This window comes from Pocillopora damicornis, chromosome 6, assembly GCF_964200805.1.
Source record: "Pocillopora damicornis chromosome 6, jaPocDami1.2, whole genome shotgun sequence".
Taxonomy (NCBI): Eukaryota; Metazoa; Cnidaria; class Anthozoa; order Scleractinia; family Pocilloporidae; genus Pocillopora; species Pocillopora damicornis.
In genome coordinates this window covers 18,853,862-18,874,328 of record NC_142675.1, presented here as the reverse complement: position 1 = coordinate 18,874,328, position 20,467 = coordinate 18,853,862, and the positions used below count along the sequence as shown (strand labels likewise).

Below are 20,467 nucleotides of genomic sequence, written 5' to 3'. Positions count from 1 at the left end.
TATGTGTATTTTACTATCTTCAGCAGATTCACCCAAGACCTCCTTCTTGGCCAAATTGAAAGGCAAGAAAAGTTAAATTTAACTTTAAAAGAAAAGCCTTGGAAGTTTGCAGGGAAAAGCTGCACTATTCGTAAATTGGTAGATCCTGTATTGCGTCAAAGTAGCGCGGATTGTTTTGTTAAATGTTTTATATATTTTCATACTCTTACTCCACTTAACTTCGAGGTAGATCAAGGCCTTATGGTCCAGAAGTCTGTGTACAAATTTTACAGCCACAATAGGGTTTTAAAAAGGAATGAAGACTTGTAGCGGGTGTCAGTATTAATGATGTTACCTCAATTAGAAAGATTCCTACTAAGTAGTAGTATTTGAAGAGAGAGAAAAGTCGAGGGAAGAGTGATTTGAGTTTTGCGCAACTGGCTTACAAAGCCTTATTCAGACCCACCCAAGTCTTGTTAGAGTAAGACGAAAATCTAGGAGATGACAGCATATCATCTTGCACTAAGTATGTCACAAATACCTAGCTTATAATTTAAACTTGAGTCTTAAAGTTTGTTTGTTCTTAGTTAGGAATAACGCCCCTCGTCACATTGTCACTCAACTCTTGCGTAACTGTTGCGTTTTTTTAGGGCGATCTACACCTTGTGAGTTTGTCGTGAGACAACAGAACAAGATTTATATTATCAAAAAAAAAAAACAATTATGCCGTTTCATCGCTATTTCTGATTGCAGTTTTAGTGTAAACAATCATTGTAGAAAAGTCGTACTTTTGTGTATTAAATGATATAATAATTAAAGAATCACAAAGTGTAATTTTAACTAACCTTTTGATTGAATAAAAATGACCTCTCAGAGAGAAGAAAAATTAAATGTCCTACCTATTTTATTGGACCACTACCCGGAACGTCTCGTTAGTCAAGGAACTCTCTCGTACCTACACCCCTTCCTTCGCGACATCCTTTTTGCGCTTTGTACGTAAGATATGTGACATTGAGTCGGAAGGGGGTCGGAAAATTCTGTGGGGGATCACATGTTTTTTTTTAAGTTGAACAGTCGGCGCTAATAGAGTATAAGGGAGGGACTATGGAAGATTGACAGCCAAAGAGGGCAGATTATTTGAAAGAGCACTGGGGAGGGGAGGGGTAATCAGGCGATAAATAATAACCCTTCCCTTACACAAAGTAGTCATTAAAGCCGGGCGACTCTTAAAAAGAAAATAATCAATCGTTTTATAACTCTCAATTAGTTTATACTTAGCCCTCTTCTCCGATAAGCTCCGTATGGAAGTCCAACCACCTCCGGGTGCTTCTGACAGCGTTTCTGTGTTGATCCAGTCACGGTCCGAAACAAAGGGCTGCTAATTTCCCTTGTGAATTTCTAGTTTGGTTTTTTCAAATTTACAGTGAAAACGGCGTCGGCGGCCGGTGCCAATTTCAGTGTCTGAGTGGCTGGCATCTATTTTTCCTTATAATATTACTCCTGAATCATACACGAGGAAAAGGAAATGATAAGCAACTAAAGAAGCCTTGATTGGGAAACAAATTCTCCTCGTCAGCACCCCAGGACATGTATGGAGAACAGTATGGAGAATTTTCAAACTGATGTTAGGGTGGAAAGGGTTGATAGGAAGATTCTTGGGAACGAATTGAGAAAAAGAAGGATGGAGTACTTCTTTCCACAAGTTTATTTAAATTACGAGGGAGAATTAAAGGATGATAATGTGATCGAAATGAAAAATAAAAAAAAATTAAAAAAAAAGCAAATACCTACCTTAATCCTGTCGAAAGCGATAAAATAAAGCTCTCTTTTTGTGTGGAAGGTTGCACATCGACACGGATGGAGATTGAAGCGCGGTAGAATCCGGCAAACTGAAATACTTGATCACACATGGATGAAAAACGATCAATGAATGTTCATCCTGGAAAGTTTTATTTAAAGTTCGAGTCAGTATCTTGACGATGTCGACCATTTTGTGCATATATACATCGCTACTGGTCCAATTTCTACATAAAATTGAACAGAAAAGTAACGGAAGAGTTTATCAAACATTTTTTGCTCGGCTAACAAAGTGGGAAAACTCATTTGAATTACAAATAATTTTCAAAATTAGCATTCACATTTGCGTTTAGTCTTGCACGTGGAAAGAGCAGAACTACGAGAAACCTGAACGTCTTTTTCAGCTTTTTTAGGGCCAGGAAACGCAAAATTTCAGCCATGTTCGGTTGGATATCGTCCATTTTGTCAATGTTAGCAGGTGTTTCTTCGAATGTGGGATTACAATGGTTTAAATTTGACGTCGCAGATTTTTGTTTCAAGGTTACTCAAGGTAAATAACCTAGTATAGATACATATTTGATAGAAATACACGGTGTTCCTATCTGTTGCTTTTGCCCTTAAGCCCAAATTACAGAGTTATATTTGAAGTGAAGAGTAATAAACTATGTACGTACCGTTCAGTGTCAGACAAGTCCTTAAGGGCATCTTTCAGGACACTTCTTAATGAACCGCGTGACATTTAGGGCAACAGCGAGAGAATCGTATTTTATTGTTAGTGTGTTGAAAGCCTGATTGTTTATTTCTTTAATTTTGTACCCATGTATGAGCTGTATACGGTTATTTTAGCTTCAAACATTTCAACCTTCCTTTAGTCTTGAGCGCGCGCTTCAAATGTCTCTAACGTCGATGACTGCGTAAGATTCTACGCCAAAAGTTTTAACGAAAGATCTTTTGAATGGATACCAGAGGTTTTAATTTCTTGTCATGATCATGTTTCATTTTCCATTTTTCATCTATGTACTACTGTATACAGTCATTTTCACACATCATTAATCTTGAGCGCTCTTGTTATTTCTCTACCATGACTGCGCAAGATTCTGTGCCAAAACGTTGTGACGTAGGATCTTTCGGGGGGGGGGGGATCCAGGACTTTTTGTAGGAGGAGTTGCACCAGTAAGAAATGACGTACCTGACGGGTGACGTAAACAAATTTTAAAAGGAAGCATAGAAAAATAAGGCTTATGACTTGGCAGTAACAAAATGTGAACTGCTGTGAATACACAGCAAACGATACAGATTTTTTTTATAACCGTGAAGGTATATTAGAAAGCCGCTAGTCATCTTCTAGATTGAGGGGGGGGGGGGGGAGGGACGATGTGTGGGAAGGGGTGCGCACCACCTATTCCTCTCCCCAAGATCCACCCCTGCTGTCTTTTATCTGGATACTAGGGGTTTCCTTACCTTCTTTCATGGAGTGACCGGGGATGGTAGACCATCTACTTATCCTGAAGCTTGAACAACACTGGACTTTCGCGCTGGAATTTGTCGTGAGAGGTCTGGCTTAATTCAAGACCATGCCAAGTCATTGTGTTGTGCTATTGGAAAAGACACTTTACTTTCACAATACTTCTCTCCACCCGGTATTGCGATAGCGAGATCGCGGCAAGCCGGGCTGGCTCGCTTGTCATTTAGTCACGAAGTTGATTATTGTTGCGTTGAACAAAAGTACCGAGATCTCGGCAGAAACTGACCCAACTCGGCCAAGCGTGTCAGCGTGGCTCATGTAATCAGGCCCTCAGAGTGATTGTAGAGAACTAATTGACTCTCCGGTCTGCAGTGAACCCAGATTTAACTATTGTCTGAAAGTCAAAACCAACGTTAACCAAAGTCGAAACTGAAGGACTTAACAACCGAAAAGAAAAAAATTTATTTTTCAATCGCTGATGTTTTCTATGTGTCTGGTTATGTTGACTTCCATTGGTGCACGACATGATAACTTCGGTGAAGCCATTGACTACTGGTCTGTTAAAGGCTATGTACAGCCATCACTTACCCTCCAAAGGAAAGTCGGGATTTTCTTTTGGTGGGTAGGGGGGGAGGTTTTACACAGGCTACTCTGTAATAGCTGATGGTAAAACAGATAACAAAATATACAAGCATAGTCAGGAACCTTATAGCTATAAATCAAATTACCATAGCAACGGTTAAGCCTGAATATACCCATTAAATTTTTTAGTTTCAAAATTCAAAGTCAGCCTGGCGATCTCCTGTTTTGAATAAGATAAAAATCATTGTGGCTATCTTTCTATTAAGGACATTGAAATTGTCATCATACAATGTGATGGCTCTGACTAGGTTTTGGTATTTGTCTACCCAAACATCGATCTCTATTGTTTGAAAAAAAATGCAGCTGTTTACAAGTGTAGTTTATTTTTATTTTCTTTTTAGGACAATATCAAGCAGACAATTGAAACATCTAAAAATACATAATTAAAGGAAGAAAAAAAAATGATAACTTGTAACATGGTGAGTTTTTAACAAATATTTATTTCTTAACTTATGTTTCTATTGATAACCGTATTTCCTCGAATGAGCACCCGCGCTCTGATAAGCGTCCTCTCGCGAATAAGCACCTACCCCTTGGCCAAAATATCAAACAAGTTTCCCTCTCTAAAACCAAGGTGAATGGGGTAAAAAAAAACTTGCATCTGCTCTTTGGATCTCGGATAGGTTTGATTATTTGCATTTTTGTTGATTTTCCGTTTTGGAAAATTAAAAATCTTACTTAATTCATTGTAAAAAAGGTTGGAACCTGATCATGTCATAGCTCTCGAGCCCAGAAGCAAATTATGCTCTAGACATAGAGATTTGTTTCCCATATTGCTTTCAGAGTTAATCGTCATCTGCTCGAAACAAGTTTGGTCTGAGTGCCATATCATAAACTACTTTTGCATTCACGAGTCGTACTGGGGAATATTGGCCCACGGTCGTCTTTGTGCGGGCCTCTTGCGCTTTGTCCGTGCTGTGATGACCTCTGGCTTCGTGGTAGTTCCATTTTGTTGATTTTATTACTCAATCATATGATTACAGACCGAATTGGGCTCCAATCAGTCTTATTACCATTGGATTCCCTTACTTAATTAGTTGAAATATGAACGGTAGTACAGTATGCAATGAACTTGAAAAACGATAGGAAATTTGATGTTTTAAAACTTTTAGTTACCTAATTTATGCAAGAATTGAGTTCCTTTAAATTCCATCATGATCTTGTTCCTGAAGAAGTGATAAATTTGAATATTGAATACAACTTGGTTTGTTGAAAGCACTTACTTTCTCAAGCACAGAGGCTACAAACTTCATCCTGCCACCTAAAAACAAATTTTAGAAACTGGATACCAATTTAAACTTCCTATGCCTGCTAATGGTATCACATCAACGAAATTAGATGGAAAAAAAAAATTCCAAGGTCTTCGCAAGGAACAATTGTGTCACATGAACTGATTTTACATTTAGGACAATTAAAAAGATTTAGATTTTTTCCGCCCGAGCGTTATGGTTTAAACCATTACAAGTACGAAAACCTCTTTAGAGAAGTGATTGTGAAGAATACCTGTCACGTGAATAAGTTTTCAGTTTATCTTTCTTGAAAAATATCGCTCGCACATTGCACTGGTTATTGTTATTCAAGTATTTATCAATTTCCGTGCACTAGGATTTAGACGTCGGTTTATCTTTGTCGTTTTTCTAAGCAAACAAGCTTAACTGGATTCCTTGCTTTTTTCGGTCGAAAATATAGACAAAAGTACAGTTTATCGTCGTTTTGAAGAACACTAGGAACTCAGAAAGAGATTGGGAAATTTGAATTTTAGAACTTGCAGAAACTTAACTCATTCAAAAATTTTCTTTAAATTCCGTCATGATCTCAGAGAGGTATTATAAACGGACATTTGAAAGTAACTACCTTTTGGGCTTGACCGAGAAAATACTGAGATATTACAAAATTTCAGCATAAACTGAAAAGGTAAATGCCTTAATATGAGGGGGATCGAATAAAAGTTAAAATTTAGCTTTAGCTTTTTTGGCAACTGCAATAACAATAAGATTTCTGCAAAGCCTCGTACTAATCGAAAACGAAGCCATAGTTCCGAGCGCAGTCAATTGGATTCAGCTATTGTCTTATTTATGCAAAAAAACGTGTGCACAAAAACATGAAAAATAAGTTAATTTTTTAGAATTTTCATCAGCGATCCTTTTACATTCATCGTTTTCCAGGTTATGTTGACCTTACTTTGCATGGTTTATACTCGACACTTCAGAATTAATACACTGACTTGCATTCGTCTAGTATTACAAAAATAATTTAACGCTGTGGCATTTCGGCGCGCGACAACTTTTATTATTTTACTTGATGAAGCAATTTTTAATGTCTTTTGCATTTGTTGACGTATCGTCTATTTTTGACTCTCTTGCAGACTCTCTGATGCATCCAGCGCGGATCAACCAAAAAAGACATGTGCAAGCAAATATCAAGGGCTATTCAAAAAATTTTTATTTTCCCGCCGAAAAACTTACAAAAAATACGCGTGCACTGTTGTTTTCTTTCTAATTCTGTAAGTAACATCTTTACAAATTTGTTGAATTTTCCCGCCAAAAGACTTACGGCGCCCAAAATACGCATGCGCCAATTTTTTTAAAATTTGGTAACAAAGCTAGCTGTATTTTCAATTTAGTTATGGTTTTATATTTTATTTTTCAATGAAATAAAGTACTCTTTTTTGTGTGTTATCTATTATGGTCTCACTTTTTTACTCAATAAACCACTCGTTTATATCTTGCAATTGCAAATCGTTTTTATTCCTTTCAAGTCGATAAATTAAAAAGGTGTCTAGAAAATTTTTTCGAATATATACTAAGACTTTTGGCGGGAAAACTTGGAAAAATTTGCACAGCGGTTACCCTGGCAACTTTTCGACAAAAAAATTTAACAAAGTATTATGTAAAGTTTCCCGCCAAAAGATATTCGTACATCATCTCTAAAAAAAACTTAGTAGTGATTTTTCTGTCATGATATTTGCAGCAATTCTGCCAAACTCTTTCCGCCTGAGTATTTTGGACTGAGATTTATTACACGAGAGTATTTTTAGGAGTTTGAAACGAAAAAGCATCATGGCAAGGCAAAGGTACTGATTAATGGTACAATCAAAATTTATTGTTGAAATAATGAACTGTTTTTGATGTTTTGATGAAGACCTGCCATGCCTATGATGCTTTGTCATTGTTCAAGATCTTTAAAGCAGTCAATTTTCAAATGTAACACAGGAGAGATGATTAAAAACCTTATGAATGATTTTGATCTTCGTTGTTGGTGGTTGTGACAGAAAATAGATTTCCCTCAGTTTTAGCCACAAAAGCTAACTACTTTTCCGTTGTTGGTTGAATTTCGTGAAGTAAATCTTTATTTGAGAACTAAAAGCTACCCTGCAAGCTTTAAAAATTAAATTCTGAAATAATGAGAATTGAAATTATATCAGCTCTCGGAGAACTTTCGTAATTAGACTCAAAGCACTTGAGGCTGAATTTCCAAAGAAATTTGAAACATTTCAGTGTCAATTGAAGGAGCAAACAATTCTAATTGAGTTATTCTTTAAGCAAGGTATGTAGACTTGTTTTGGCTGAAAAGCTTTAAGATTGTTCAATTATAAAATTCGCCTTCAATATTTGATTTTGTATTCACTATTTGTTAAAATCTTTGTAATTGGGATTATATCTAGAAATTGAATAATTTGAGGATCAAAACCACCACCTTTGTCGCAAAGTTGTTTTTCTTTGTACTCCTGTGTTACAATGAATGACCGCACGAAAGATCTTCCTTCCACTTTTGAAGTAAATGAACTATTTAAGTTACATTTTAAAACTAAATGCCTGGTCCAAAGAATAACTAGGGACTTGTTATAACAAGTCCGACACAACTTTCAAGTTGAGCAAGGAGAAGCGCCAATTAAGACGATAACCTTACATAAACCAGTAAACACGAGCTAGTGAAATATCATGATCTTGACATAGAAGCTTTTTTCATTCTGAATAAACTAACTTGCACTTTAGTTGCAAGTTTTCCAAAATAATCGCGTTTATCATGAACATTACCACTTTGACCAAAATTACATAGTTCCGTATGAATTTCATTTCTCTGTTTGTCTTTTTCAATATGCGAAACTGGAAATAATTGATTAAAGGTTGTTAATTTCGCGCGCGAATAATGTGTAACGAAAACCCAGGAAAATTTCCGTGTAACCCATACTATTCTGACCCAAAACAAAGCTTTGTAGTCCTAAAGGTAGTCTACAATTTCGTCGGCAGGAGAAGAAAATCGATATTAATTCGTACGGCCTAATAACGATTGATGCTCGATAATGACCTCGTTCCTTTTTTCTTACTAACTGATAAGCTTAAAGCTTAAATTGCTCTTCATCAAATCTTAGCCATTCTTCTAAGAGTTTCAAAAAAAGTTATCGTTGAGCAGAATCGCTTCTAAAGATAAAACGGAGCTCGTCTAAACTGGTTTATGTAACAATGCGTTTTATCTTAATCGGGCTTTTTGAAGCAAAGTGACCGGCATCTGAGTTTTTAACATGTAGCTTTGAAAACGACAAGAGGACATTGGAGAATAGGTTATCGTGAAAATGACATAATGACATAGACCTTAACAAAAAGCACAATTGCTTAAACTATTTTAAAATCTAGTTTTTATGTCAAAACCAATGTCCTCTTGCAAACTGATTCTTTCTAACCTCAGTTGATGGAACAAAGCAGTAGATGCAAGTTTTTAAGGTGGCACTGTTTTGGTTTTTGTTTCAATTTTAACCAGACTGAAATGATTCTTCCTCGAACATAGATATCTCGTTTTTCCAGTTCAAGTCAAATATAAAATTTTCGTTTGGTCAGAAGTTTCCAGAAGTTCATGATGGCCTTTTAATATCGAAAAAGAAATAAAAATAAAAGCTTTTTTTAAATGCTTAAAAAATTTTTTTTTCCTGTCGGATGATCATCCGAAGGAGGGTAGTTTTGCAGTAAAAGGAATGTCGCTGGTTTCAGCGACTAAAACGTTTCGTCGATCCGAGTGAAAGCAGCAAAGCCAAGTCGGACGGACGGTCCGTATGTCTGATTTGTCAGTATATCGTTAATGTTACCGGGTAACCCAGTTTTCAAAAAGTCGGTCACTGCTAGCAAAACTGCATCATTATCTCAAGATTTGACATTTGGAAATTCATTTGGCCTTTGTCTGAGGTATTTTATTACAGTGCCACCTTAAATATAATCTTTTTGCTACATCAACTAAGACATACTTGTGATTCAAATCAAGGAAATTAAACAGCCACCACTTTTGCTAGCGTTATGGAAATTTTCAAAATTCTTATCTTTGCAGTGTCTTCTTTATTAATTGATGTTTCCATTCTTTCCTCTAGGCCATTTTTTATCATTCAATCCTTCTAACAATCCTCTTCCTGAAAATATAAAACATTTATGTCGTCAGGCGCTTCGTCTGTTTAAATTCTCCATGAAGATTACAAAACACTGCTTAGAACGATATGCTTTCTAAACTTTATCCTTCACGGTTCTTTTGAATTCTTTAGGGAAAAGGTTTTGCAAACAAGTCTCTTTTAAAATTCACGAGGGCGCGTTCAACTACAAAACGACGTCTCTAATACATGAGCCAATATTGGTAAAGTCTTAAGCCTTCGACCAAAATATGGTATTAATGAACTTCTCTACGTCTACAGAGACCGGCAGAACTTCGACTGGAAGGACCGCTCGAGCAAACACCTGACGAGTATTGATTCGCTTAACTAAGATATTAAGACTCATTCAGCTTTGTGAAATAGTTTTATAGGCAAAATTTCCCATAACATTGCTTACCTTCTACTTTAGCGAGAGAACACTGCTCCGAGTTGCTTTTCTGAACAGCTTGAGCGTCTCCTTCCTCGCAAAGTGCAACTTTAATCTCAGCTCATAGGACGAGAAGTCTTCGCTCTTCGACTGACAGCGTGGTTTGCTGAAAATTCTACACTTTTTGATGAATATGGATTAACAAGTTTAGCCAATAATCGACCGATACGTCACAGATTTGGCACGGAGTTTTGTTTGCACGCTTAACCCGCAAATAAATCCTCAAAAGGAAAAATAAGGCATTTTTTGTGGTAAATTGACATTTAAGAAAAAAAATAGCATTAAGTGCATTTTAAGAAACGATACCGAGATAAAGGAAATACCCTGAAACGAAAAAAAAAAAAACTGATGAAATTTATATACGCGATTATCGCTCCAACGGTTTGACCTCATTTCTAAATCTTTTATTAGATCGCTCCTAATTAAACCAAAAAACGAAGCAAAATTATAACTTCTCCCTTTAGTTTATCAGAGGGTTTCAGTGGGGTGATGGCTTTTACGGCTAATGGTTAGCCCATTAAGACTCTCTTATCAGTACAGGAACCCCTCTTTGCATCTGCGCGCCCAAATTACTCAAATCGTTGTGACATAATCAGGGATGGAAGCTGACCAATTTGACCCGAATTATTCATCACTCCTTGAAAATGTTCTCAAATTATTCGTTCAGAATTCTTGAGGGTTTCCCATCATTCGCATTTCCTTCAGTGTAAAGAGAATTTTCCCTACCTAAGATAATTTTAATTTTGACACATTTGGAGATGACATCACAAGTATCATAATTAGACTAGTTTCCTGCGAGTGATACTTTGACGCGATAGAGAGGCCGATTTGGGAACAACCTAGTGTCATAAAGAACAAAAAGTTAGGGAATTTTTTATCAAACCTTGTATTCTAAATATATAATCCTGTTAATCATTATTCCGGAGTTTTCAAGCCTAAATGTTAATTTTTAATATCTCCATTAAACTTGTTATTCATTATTAAACTTTCACACCCAAGATATACCTCCTCCACCTTACTGATGAGAAATATCTTTTGTGATGCATGTTGCTTAGCGTTGAAGATCGAAGAAATGTCTGTGCTGTTTATGCTTAACGATATTTAATCAACATACATATAAAATCCGACTACTGAAGACCCCTTTCTCTTTTTACCGCGAGGGTATCCCGAACACTGTGATCGACAGCTGTCGAAAACACTATATCGTACAGGTGGGAACAACTCTCCATCAATTATAAGACAATTTTTCCATCACAATCTCTTTTATAAGTTGAACTACCCACAAATGCTCTTTATTCAGAACATTTGTTAAGGAAATTTTTTAATTGAAGTAGGTATACGGACAATACGAACAAAACTTTTTTAATGGGAAACCTGAATAATATACTTAACAGTCATTTTCATTAGTACCTGTAACACAAATATTTATCAGGCGCCGAAGCGGCGAGCTGGAATTCTATTAGACAGTTAATTATATCCTTAATGGAGCTAGCTCAAGAACTGTTGAACCTCTTATCAATTAGGTCCTTTAACCGAAGGCAGAAAGTCTTTTTTTCAGTTAAGGGAATTCACCTTCTTTTGTCATGTGTGATGTTATCACTGGCCTCGTGTTATTTATTTCGTTTGCTCTGATGCAAGAGGTAGCTTCTTCTCAAGGTTAGTTTTGACTCAGTCCATAAATTATTCCAATATTAGCCATTGCTCTATGCTTTTAAGACTTCCTTCATTTTCCCTAACATCTGCATTCATTGCTATAGTCTCATTGCTTAAGTCTTGTTCATTTCAGTTCTTATAATCACTGCATTTTTACTCAGCTCTTTCCCGGACCAAAAGCAATTTCTTTGTGTTATGTGCAATAGTTAACAAAACGATTTCAAGTTTTTTACCGTTCTGCTGTTTACTATTCATTTACAACTTCCTGTCTCGGAATCTTCTATCCCCTATTCACACTTATACCCTAAAAAACCGTTTTGCTTTGTTCATTGAAGTTGCTGAAACTGACGTTTGATGATTTGTCGTAAACTTAAGTTTTTCAGCATCTAATTGCTGATTTTAATTAAGTTCAACCTGTTTTAAAAGAACATGTTTTGCTGGTGTGAATGGGGCGTTAGACTGTTTGGTGTAACAAGTAGGGGATGCAATTCAATTGTATCGCGGTGATACTGATCCTTACTGGAAGAAAGAAGAAAAAATCTGCCGGAATTTTCGCTTTCGTTCCGATCTTAACAAGTACATTGAAAGAATATATCTTAGAGAGAGATATAGACGGGAGAGAAAAAAATTTATTGGATTTATTTTGATTGTTTCATTCAAAAAAGTTTTGGAATGAAGGTGAAATGAACATAGAGGGTCTCTGATTAGCTAGATAACAGTATTTGATATCAACATCATTTTTTACTCAGAAGAAATGTTTCGGCGACTCCTTGTGCGATGTGGTAAAATGATGAACAGTCATTGGACCTTAATATAGCAATATCAAACAAGGAAATATTTATGAGCTTTGAGGAAAAAGTTGAAATCAATTTTCAGCTGGTACATTAACAAATGTTGACTTTGGCTTGCGTGAGCATCAAGGTATCACGGAAGAATACAAAATTAATCAAGAAAGCGAATTTGCTACACCTGATGAGGACGAACTCGTCAAGGTGGGGGTGGGGGGGGGGGGAATAGAATGAGGTGAACTTTCGAAGGGAAGGGAGGGAGGACCTCCAAGTACATGATTACCGTGCCACTACCAACTGAATCACAAACCCACTTGTGGGGAGCGAAGCAAATTCGATTGGGTTCTTTTTACTCCGCGTAAAGGAATCTGATCGCAAAATAAAATACGAAATAAATCATATTATATATATTTGATGTGTGTTTTGTTTCTGTTCGCTGCAGAGTCAAACATCCAGCTGTACCATAGGGGGATCACTTCCACCACACAAACTTTTCGACAGCACGAATTTATTAAGTATGAATTCCACTGTCTGGATGTGCCTCGAGTTGGAGCAATAGCAGTGTCAGATGCGTTTGACTGTACGTTTGAATGTCTTAGCAATCTGCTGTGTTTTTCTGTGAATCTGGCCGCCTCCAAAGGAGTCCATGGAAAACTTTGGTGCGAGTTGTTGTCTTCTGATCGACACAGAAACTCCACAGAGTTCAAAAGAAATGAGAACTCGCATCATTTTGCCATCAAGGTGAGAGACACAGAAACCAATCACTTCATCTCTTTTGTCCTACTCCTCTGATCATGAATGTATCAATGTCACTACTATCACCGTCATCGTCATCATAAATATTCTTAATATTGTTATTATTGATATCTGAAAATCTGTTTTATAGTTGGATAAATCTTTTCCTTCAATTCCTTTTCATTGATCAAGAGCTCCTTACCTGAGGCTGTCATAGAGTGATTATCATAAATTATTTTTACAAAAAAACCTCGGCAATTGAATGATTAAACAAATTTTGAGCTCGCGTAATTCGTCTCATGATCAATTATTTTCCAAACCGAAGGCCTGAGCAAACAATTCACCTACTCACCGATATTTTGTCCAGCCTCGTCTAATAATTGTTAATAATATTTTAGTGGATTTGCCATTTTCTCTTCGTACATCTTAAATAATTTGTTACACAATTTTTACTGCTTTATTTTTTTGCAGTCGCCTTGTTCATCTTCACCATGCCAAAACGAAGCTCTCTGCTTCGCAAACTACAACGACGGTTCATTTGAATGCCTCTGTAAAGAAGGCTATATGGGAGAATATTGTCAAACAGGTACATTTTCACCACAGTATCCGCGCTGTTGACAATGACCATAACGATGACGATGACCACGACGATAATAATGACAGACCATGACGATGGCGATGACGATGACGATGACGATGACGATGGCAATGACCACGACGATGACAATGACGATGACCATGACGATGACAATGACGATGACAATAACAATGACAATGACAATGACCGTGACCATGACGATGACAATGACGACGATGACGATGACAATGACGACGATGACGATGGAAATGACCTCGACGATGACGATGACAATGAAAATGACGATGACGATGACAATAACGATGACGATGACGATGGCAATGAGCACGACGATGACAATGACCATGACCATGACCATGACCATGCCAAGGACGATGACGATGCCAATGACGATGACGATGCCAATGACGATGACGATGCCAATGACGATGACGATGACGATGAAATCGACATTGACATTTGAACATTGACAATGACTGTGACATTGATAATGATAATAACAATGACGATGAAAATGAATGAAAATGACAATGACTCAAAATGATTGACGCTGAAAATGACAATGACATTTACAACGACAAGGACACTGGGAATAACACTGATAATAGGGAGCTTTAGAAAACCATGACAGCAACGGCAACAGGAACATCACTAGACAAAAGGTTTAATGAGCAGAATTATGGCTGCACACGAAGGTTATAAATCTTTGTTAATAAACAAACTAAATGAATTTAGAGTATCGCGAGATTCACGGGTAAAATGTAAATTCATCTTTTAACCAACGTATACCAAGTATACGTGAATGACTTAAGCTTATCGGAGTATTTTAACGAATCTAATTTGGTAATTTTTTAGCAAATGCTGAGCCGAAGTCGTGCAAGGAAGCGTATAATCTACACAGGTAAGTTTAAGTTTACTTCATTCCTAAGTGTGATTGTTGTATATAAGATATTATTTCTTTCGACAAAAGAGTGATTTGTCTGTACCAAAGGGTTAAAAGTGCAGCTTCGGATCTGTAACTCATCACTTATGTTTTTATTTTGAACTCATCTTTTCTCATCGAACTGATTGAAAAGATGAAAATGTAAATTTGTGAGAACTTTTTTAATGAATTGCTACGTGTCTGTTTGAATAAAGTTGTTTAATGGTAATTTCCAAGCAGATTCGGGTTCATAGTTTTCACCACGGTGTAAATACTTGTTGGAAATTTTATAGGTGGTAAATTCAAATTTAATCTTTTGTTTTGATTATTGTATTTTTTGTAAAGCACTTGTAAACTGGCAAAAGCTAAGCGTTTTTTTCCCTATTACATAAAGCATGTCAGATGCAAGTCATCTGGTCGTCTTAGACATTGACGCAAAAAACACCACAGTTCTCTGTCATATGGGAGATTTTGGGTGCGGAGATGGAGGATGGACCCCGGTCATGAAAATTGACGGAAACAAGGTTTGTCTCGAGCAATGTTTAACACTTTACATCCTAACATCAGTTTTCATATTCTCCGTACTGTTCTCTGTACATTATTTAACGTGCTTACAAGGAGAACTTGTCTAACGATTAAGAGTTTCTTTTGTTGATGATCATTTCCTTTATTCTCATGACGTTTACTGTGTGATTCAGTGGTAACATTGTAAGGAGAATTAGATACTTGTCACTCCTGGGGGTTAAAGGGTTAAGTGTGAGTTTATTCCTTCATCGTCGTACTTTAATTAATTAATCAATAAATTGGACAATGCCTACTCATTGGCTGATACTGCTCGACCTATTTTTAACGGCAAAAGTACTTGCAACGTACCTTGCCTACGGAATAGTTTATATCCCCTTGAACTTGACCATGTCCTTTGATTTTATAATTACTTAGTCAGTTATAAAACTGAGCCACATCAGTGCAGATAATGCTCAAATTCAGCCAAAATGTTAGATAACAAAAAGCTACTATTGCAGTTTTCGAGGACAGGGAGAAGAAGGCAAATACCGATAAAACTGGGTAGCAAATCAGCAGAGCGTTCCAAGACTTTTGACACTGATTGAAGTCGTTTAGATTATACTCCTTTCATTCGTGGACAGAGGATCAGGCTATGAGACTAGCTAAACGCTTTCTATAGGACTCATTCCAAAGATATATTTTCGCTAGGGTTTATATCAATGTCTCTAGATATCTGTTCTCCTCGAAACTATGTGACATGCACATCAATAATAGCTGGGAATGTTTTAGCGGAGAAAAAAAAAAACGCCACCAGGGATGCCCACCGAGCATAATTCGCGACACCGGATTGGCTTTCTATAGAGCCTCCGAGATTTCCTCCATCGGTAAAGGTTTAAAAACAATTTAAGAGTGATAAACTAAATGACAAAGCCTCTGTGGAGGACATACTCTCTTACTTGGATCCTACCTTTATTTCTATCCTTGAGCAGAGAACCTTCCATTACGACTCCGCCTATTGGAGCAACAAAAATGAATACAACCCTCTCGCCGGGAGAACTGGGTTTGACTCACAAGAGACCAAGTTGCCGACCTATTGGAACACATCTTTCTTCAAGATCTGTCTTGGAATGAAAGTCAGTAATGTGACCAATTTCTTAGTCGTCAACAAGCAGGCTGACTCTCTGCACTCTCTAATCGCAGACGGGCAATACCGAGCCACCTCACTGGGTCGTGACACGTGGAAGACACTGATTGGATCACAAGCCTCCCTGCAGTCAAACTGCAATAAAGAGGGATTCAATGCCGTTGGTTATAATACTCAGCATTCTAAAGCAAGAATTGGTATTACAAACAATGAACAGAATGACTGCAACAGCTGTGACACCAGATTGGGACTGGGCACTGGGGGGTATAGTGACGACACAAACACGTGTGGTAATGTGGCATCTCATGCACCAGAGAATGGTGACAAAATCATCAAGACCATGGGATACATTTTGGTGCAGTGATTTTCAAAAGCCCAAAGGAAAGGCCTTTGATGTCAAATATTGAGGTGCTAACCCGCCAAAACTTTGCTCTCAATTCAATTGAGAACTTATATAGAGATCCATACTCCCCCCTCAGCTTGGCAATTACAACACTAGATTAGTAAATAGATTAACAAAGATGGTAAGTTTTGTGCTCGGTAAAGAAATGGAGAAAGATATTTTTTCGTCTTGACATAAAGAAAAAATTTTCCCATAAGGAATAAGGAATCGACCGTTTGACCTAAGGATTCCGCGCTCCGATACTCTACCACTGAGCATTACTGCTGATCCTATCAGTATGCAGGACGCGTCTCATATATGAACTTCGTAATGGGCTTCGCTCACCATAGAGTCTCTTTAGCTCAATCAAAGGTTTCAATAACTTCTTCCATAAGTAGCTAAAGTTGGAGTCATAGGAGGCTGTTCTCATGTATGGGCCACAAGGCCCCTTTCCCTTAGGGGGTGAAGGGGCATGCTAAACCAACGGTGGTTAAGGGTCTTAGAGGCCGTGGTAGACTGAGGTTACTGTTTTTTGTTGAAGCCCTGTTCAAATTTAGGGGAGCCCCTCAGAAAGTCAGACATTAACTACTTTTAAAATACTTTTAGAAAAGATTATTATGACCTCTTTTTAATTATGAGATATATACTTGATTTCTGTTGCCTGGCCTTTAACAATAGAGCAATTTGAGAGACCTACAGGAAGTTTAATCATAAAGCCTTTTAAATTTCTTTTGCCTTTGCTATGACCAAGCTGTAACAAGACTATGAAAGTCTGTATGGAAATGAATTTTCCAAAGTGATGTACAATTCTGAAGGAGATATAATGGTGATGTACTTGTAAATACATTGAAAACAGTATTGTAAGGAGTTGTAACAGTATTGTAATTGAGCAAGACACTACTTGTACATTGCTTTTATCCAATCAAGAGAATAAATTGATGTCACTGTATTGTCAGAGAAATCTGATGAAACAATGAGAATTTCCAGATATTTTGTAGTTAAAAAATGGAACTTGCTTCCAGATGAAGTATGTACTGGCAATAACAGTCAGTAAGTTCTCAAGCACATAGGAAAGATTAGCTTCTAAGCTTTGATTGATAATTTTAAGGAAGGACCATTGTATGTTTTTTGGGGGGTGGTTGAGAAGTTGTGATTTTAAATAAAGTTTTGTTGAAGTAGACATAATTTGTATCATCATCATAATTATTTGATAAATTTTTATGTTGTGAAAAACCTGTAAACTGGCCCAGCAGGTAAGCATCTTATCCACAGTAAATAAAGTTATCTTATTTAATAAATGCCACACAGGTTAATTATTTTGTTTCAAACTCATTATCCTCCATTACAATATCCAAAAACAAAGGAAAATAAAATTTGAACCATGGATAAAATTGAACCACAACATTTACACTAATTGATTGGTGTGGAAGTGATTACCAAGTACTACTCACCTTAACAGCCAAAAGGACAAAACTGTGCACCAACAATTTAATTTCCAACCATTTTTTGGGTTTATCGTCAGAAATAAGCTATTTTTTTTGTTTCTGAGTGGTATTTACTAGAATTTTACCACTGTGTTGGTGAAAGTGGTGGATATTTACCTCCATTTCAGTAAATAATTGTTAATTATCTCATCTACTAATTAAAAGTGAACCAGCTTCCAAGCCAAGTAAAGTAGCAGAACCTCCAGTCACTTCAAGTTGCAAAAGCCTGGTTTAGCTTCACTACAATAGGCCACTTTGCTGTTGTGCAGACAGTTTTATTTTATTGTGAAATCTTATGAACCAGTCCATTTCTAAGCTTCTTCAATCTAAAGAACAACGCTTTAACCCTTTCACTCCCAAGATCTGATTAGTAATTCTCCTTACTATCTGCCATACAATTCTTATGATGTTAGTTCAGAGAAATTGGTATTGGATCAACTAATAATCCCATGATTGATATTCTTCTCTATTCTCATCACCTGCCTGCTTGATATTGTATTGATGTTGTAAGGAGAAAGTCTGTCTTGGTCACTTGTGGGAGTAAAAGGGTTAATACATCTTATTCTTAGCTTCATTATCTGCCCTTCCCAAGGGCCACTTCTCCATCCAAAACCTCCTGTGAGATTGAATCAATTTAGAGCCCACATACATGATTTTAAGGTTGCATATCCTTTAAGTGGCCTTGGGAAACCATTGTCTGATAGGTAGATCCAACAGGTGATGAATATGTCAGGCAATAGTTGGCCAGTAGGCAAGTAATAGTTGATCAATATTCCATCAATAGTGCAATATTATTTTCATGAGTGTGAGGAAAAGAGAAATTATTTGTATAATCATCAGGAATCAAACCTCAGACCTTCAGATTCAGTGCTCTGATGCTCTACCACTGCACCACAGAGACTCTATAGTGAGCAAGGCCCATTACAAAGTTCATGTATAATCCAAAATGTCTGAGGTTTGATCCCTTATGGGTCACAAGCAGAGATAAAGGCTACCTCTGGAACACATGATTCTGATTTTATGGTACATGCTTACTTAAAATTGTCTTCCTTTTTAACATGTAACTTAACCCTTTCACTCCTATGATCTTGATACAAATTCTCCTATCTGTCTTCTTTGCGTTTCTTATGATTGTAGCTGTGAGAATTTGGTGTTAAATCTAACTGAAAGGGTTAACTTACAGCTCATCATTATAGTGCCTTATGTTAGGTTTATCTTTAGTTTCAGCAGTAAAATGTCCTTGCTCTGCTATCTCTGGTCTTGTAACCCGACCAATAAATAAAACAGCTCTTGTAGATTTGTGGTAAATTATAAACAGAAATGGGTGATCAGCATAAAATTCAGGATACATTTCTAAAGATCTCTTTTGCATGATCACCCCAGATGCTGCAGCAGCTTCAGTTCCCTTCTCATTCACATGGACCTGTGCCTTGTGTATCACATGCGATACATATAAGCTTTCCACAGAACTCAGCCCGGACAAGTCTGCAATGCCTGCCTCAAACACGTCACTGATGCCAAGTTTACTCAGAGTCTTCTTTAATTCAAAATGCTGACTTAGGATAAACCTGGGAATTGATACTTTAACGGTGGTTTTGACAAAAGACATAATCCATTTATCCATCAACTCAGTGTTTATCAGCTGTTCGATGCTTGAAATTCCAAGGATGTAATTTGGAAGGACGATCAACATGGAAATATCATCGCCATCATACGGAAGCTCCAGTATTTGGCAGTTGTGTTCTTCATCAACGTGGTAACTTTGTCTTGAAGTTTTTGTCATCATTGAAACTTCGAGAACCCGCTCACCATCACCAACAGTGTGAAATGGTGCATGATGTGTTTTTTCCCGATCAAAAGCATGAAGCCAAGTACCCTGAAAATAAATTGCATTAATTAATGCCACTCTAGTATCTTCAGTCACAGACCCCGGAGGCAGAAAATCCTTAATTTTCCTTCCGGTATTTTTTTCAACCCACTGATTTATCTCCTCTCTCGCTCTTTCAGAACCCTCTTTGAAGTCGACTTTTGCAATTGGAGTATTATAAAAGGCCAAGATACTCTCTTTATATTCTGCAGTTTCGTGTAGGTATTCATGTCCCCATAATCGATTGGCGATCTTCAGCTCGAGGTTTGCATGTTCAGACTCTGCAATTGCTTCCATTAACGATTTCAATGTCAAATGAACGTCTTCAGATTCATAAGCGTACCACTTCATTGCCTTAGCTATTTCATCAGCTGTGTTTCCCCTACTCCCCAGAAACACCATTGCTAAAGCAACCGCAATGCTAGTCGGAGAGTAGAACAAATTGATGCCTTTCATTTCCTTGTCTTGATCGAAAATCTTTAACAGATCGAAACCGAAATCATTAATGGTTTCTATGATATTTCCTTCATGTTTACCTTCATTTTGATCGGAGTTCACTGAATTTAAACCGTTCAGCAGTAAGAGGAGGAACAAAACATAAAATGCTGTGGACACCATCTTTGCTTACTAATTCGCTGCCATTAGATGTAATACGTGACGCGTGACAAAA

General features: G+C 37.1%; 3 protein-coding genes, 2 long non-coding RNA genes and 1 pseudogene across 12 annotated transcripts in view; 4 read left to right on the top strand and 2 right to left on the bottom strand.

Annotated features, from left to right (window-relative positions):
- The window catches only part of LOC113674296 (rho guanine nucleotide exchange factor 7), a 35,180-nt gene extending 34,315 nt beyond the window's left edge, over positions 1-865 (top strand). For 3 of the 5 annotated variants that reach the window (XM_089211034.1, XM_089211031.1, XM_089211033.1), the window contains one exon: positions 24-865. In XM_089211034.1, the coding sequence (XP_089067160.1) occupies positions 24-76 (53 nt within the window). In that variant the 3' untranslated portion in view covers positions 77-865. The remainder of the gene's footprint in view (positions 1-23) is intronic. The other 2 variants (XM_089211035.1, XM_089211032.1) reach the window with 1 other exon arrangement.
- Positions 866-2,124: 1,259 nt separating this feature from the next.
- On the top strand, positions 2,125-6,292 carry LOC149044311 (uncharacterized). Its single transcript, XR_016188078.1, has 3 exons — positions 2,125-2,326; positions 4,225-4,302; positions 6,249-6,292. It is a non-coding gene; the product is annotated as an uncharacterized LOC149044311 (long non-coding RNA).
- A 2,747-nt stretch (positions 6,293-9,039) lies between these two features.
- Positions 9,040-11,036, bottom strand: LOC149044310 (uncharacterized). Its single transcript, XR_016188077.1, has 2 exons — positions 9,691-11,036; positions 9,040-9,278 (listed from the first exon to the last, which is right to left on the bottom strand). It is a non-coding gene; the product is annotated as an uncharacterized LOC149044310 (long non-coding RNA).
- Positions 11,033-17,744, top strand: LOC113674133 (putative skeletal organic matrix protein 5). 3 transcript variants are annotated; one of them, XM_027190610.2, is made up of 6 exons: positions 11,033-11,376; positions 12,604-12,902; positions 13,368-13,482; positions 14,350-14,395; positions 14,811-14,940; positions 15,910-17,626. In XM_027190610.2, the coding sequence occupies exons 1-6, from the start codon at positions 11,304-11,306 to the stop codon at positions 16,426-16,428; spliced, it is 1,182 nt and encodes a 393-aa protein (XP_027046411.2). In that variant the 5' UTR covers positions 11,033-11,303; the 3' UTR covers positions 16,429-17,626. The 3 variants fall into 3 exon arrangements, with proteins under 3 accessions (XP_027046411.2, XP_089067146.1, XP_089067145.1); XM_089211020.1 differs by lacking the exons at positions 11,033-11,376; positions 14,350-14,395 and having other exon boundaries at positions 12,881-12,902; positions 15,910-17,744; XM_089211019.1 differs by lacking the exons at positions 11,033-11,376; positions 12,604-12,902; positions 14,350-14,395 and having other exon boundaries at positions 12,914-13,482; positions 15,910-17,744.
- Positions 13,529-13,957, top strand: LOC149044309 (uncharacterized). Its single transcript, XM_089210008.1, has one exon. The coding sequence runs from the start codon at positions 13,529-13,531 to the stop codon at positions 13,955-13,957; it is 429 nt and encodes a 142-aa protein (XP_089066134.1).
- Positions 17,745-17,933: 189 nt separating the features above from the next.
- Positions 17,934-20,460, bottom strand: LOC113674286 (leukocyte elastase inhibitor pseudogene; annotated as a pseudogene). The gene has a single exon (XR_016188076.1). The product of XR_016188076.1 is annotated as a leukocyte elastase inhibitor pseudogene (transcript).
- Positions 20,461-20,467: the final 7 nt, after the last annotated feature.

Coding starts and splice junctions, on each gene's coding strand:
- LOC113674133 (XM_027190610.2), top strand. CDS start 11,304: ATGTGTGATGTTATCACTGGCCTCGTGTTATTTATTTCGTTTGCTCTG. Junction 12,903..13,367: donor CGCATCATTTTGCCATCAAG/GTGAGAGACACA, acceptor ATTTTTTTGCAG/TCGCCTTGTTCATCTTCACC. Junction 14,941..15,909: donor TGAAAATTGACGGAAACAAG/GTTTGTCTCGAG, acceptor ATCCTTGAGCAG/AGAACCTTCCATTACGACTC.
- LOC149044309 (XM_089210008.1), top strand. CDS start 13,529: ATGACGATGACCACGACGATAATAATGACAGACCATGACGATGGCGAT.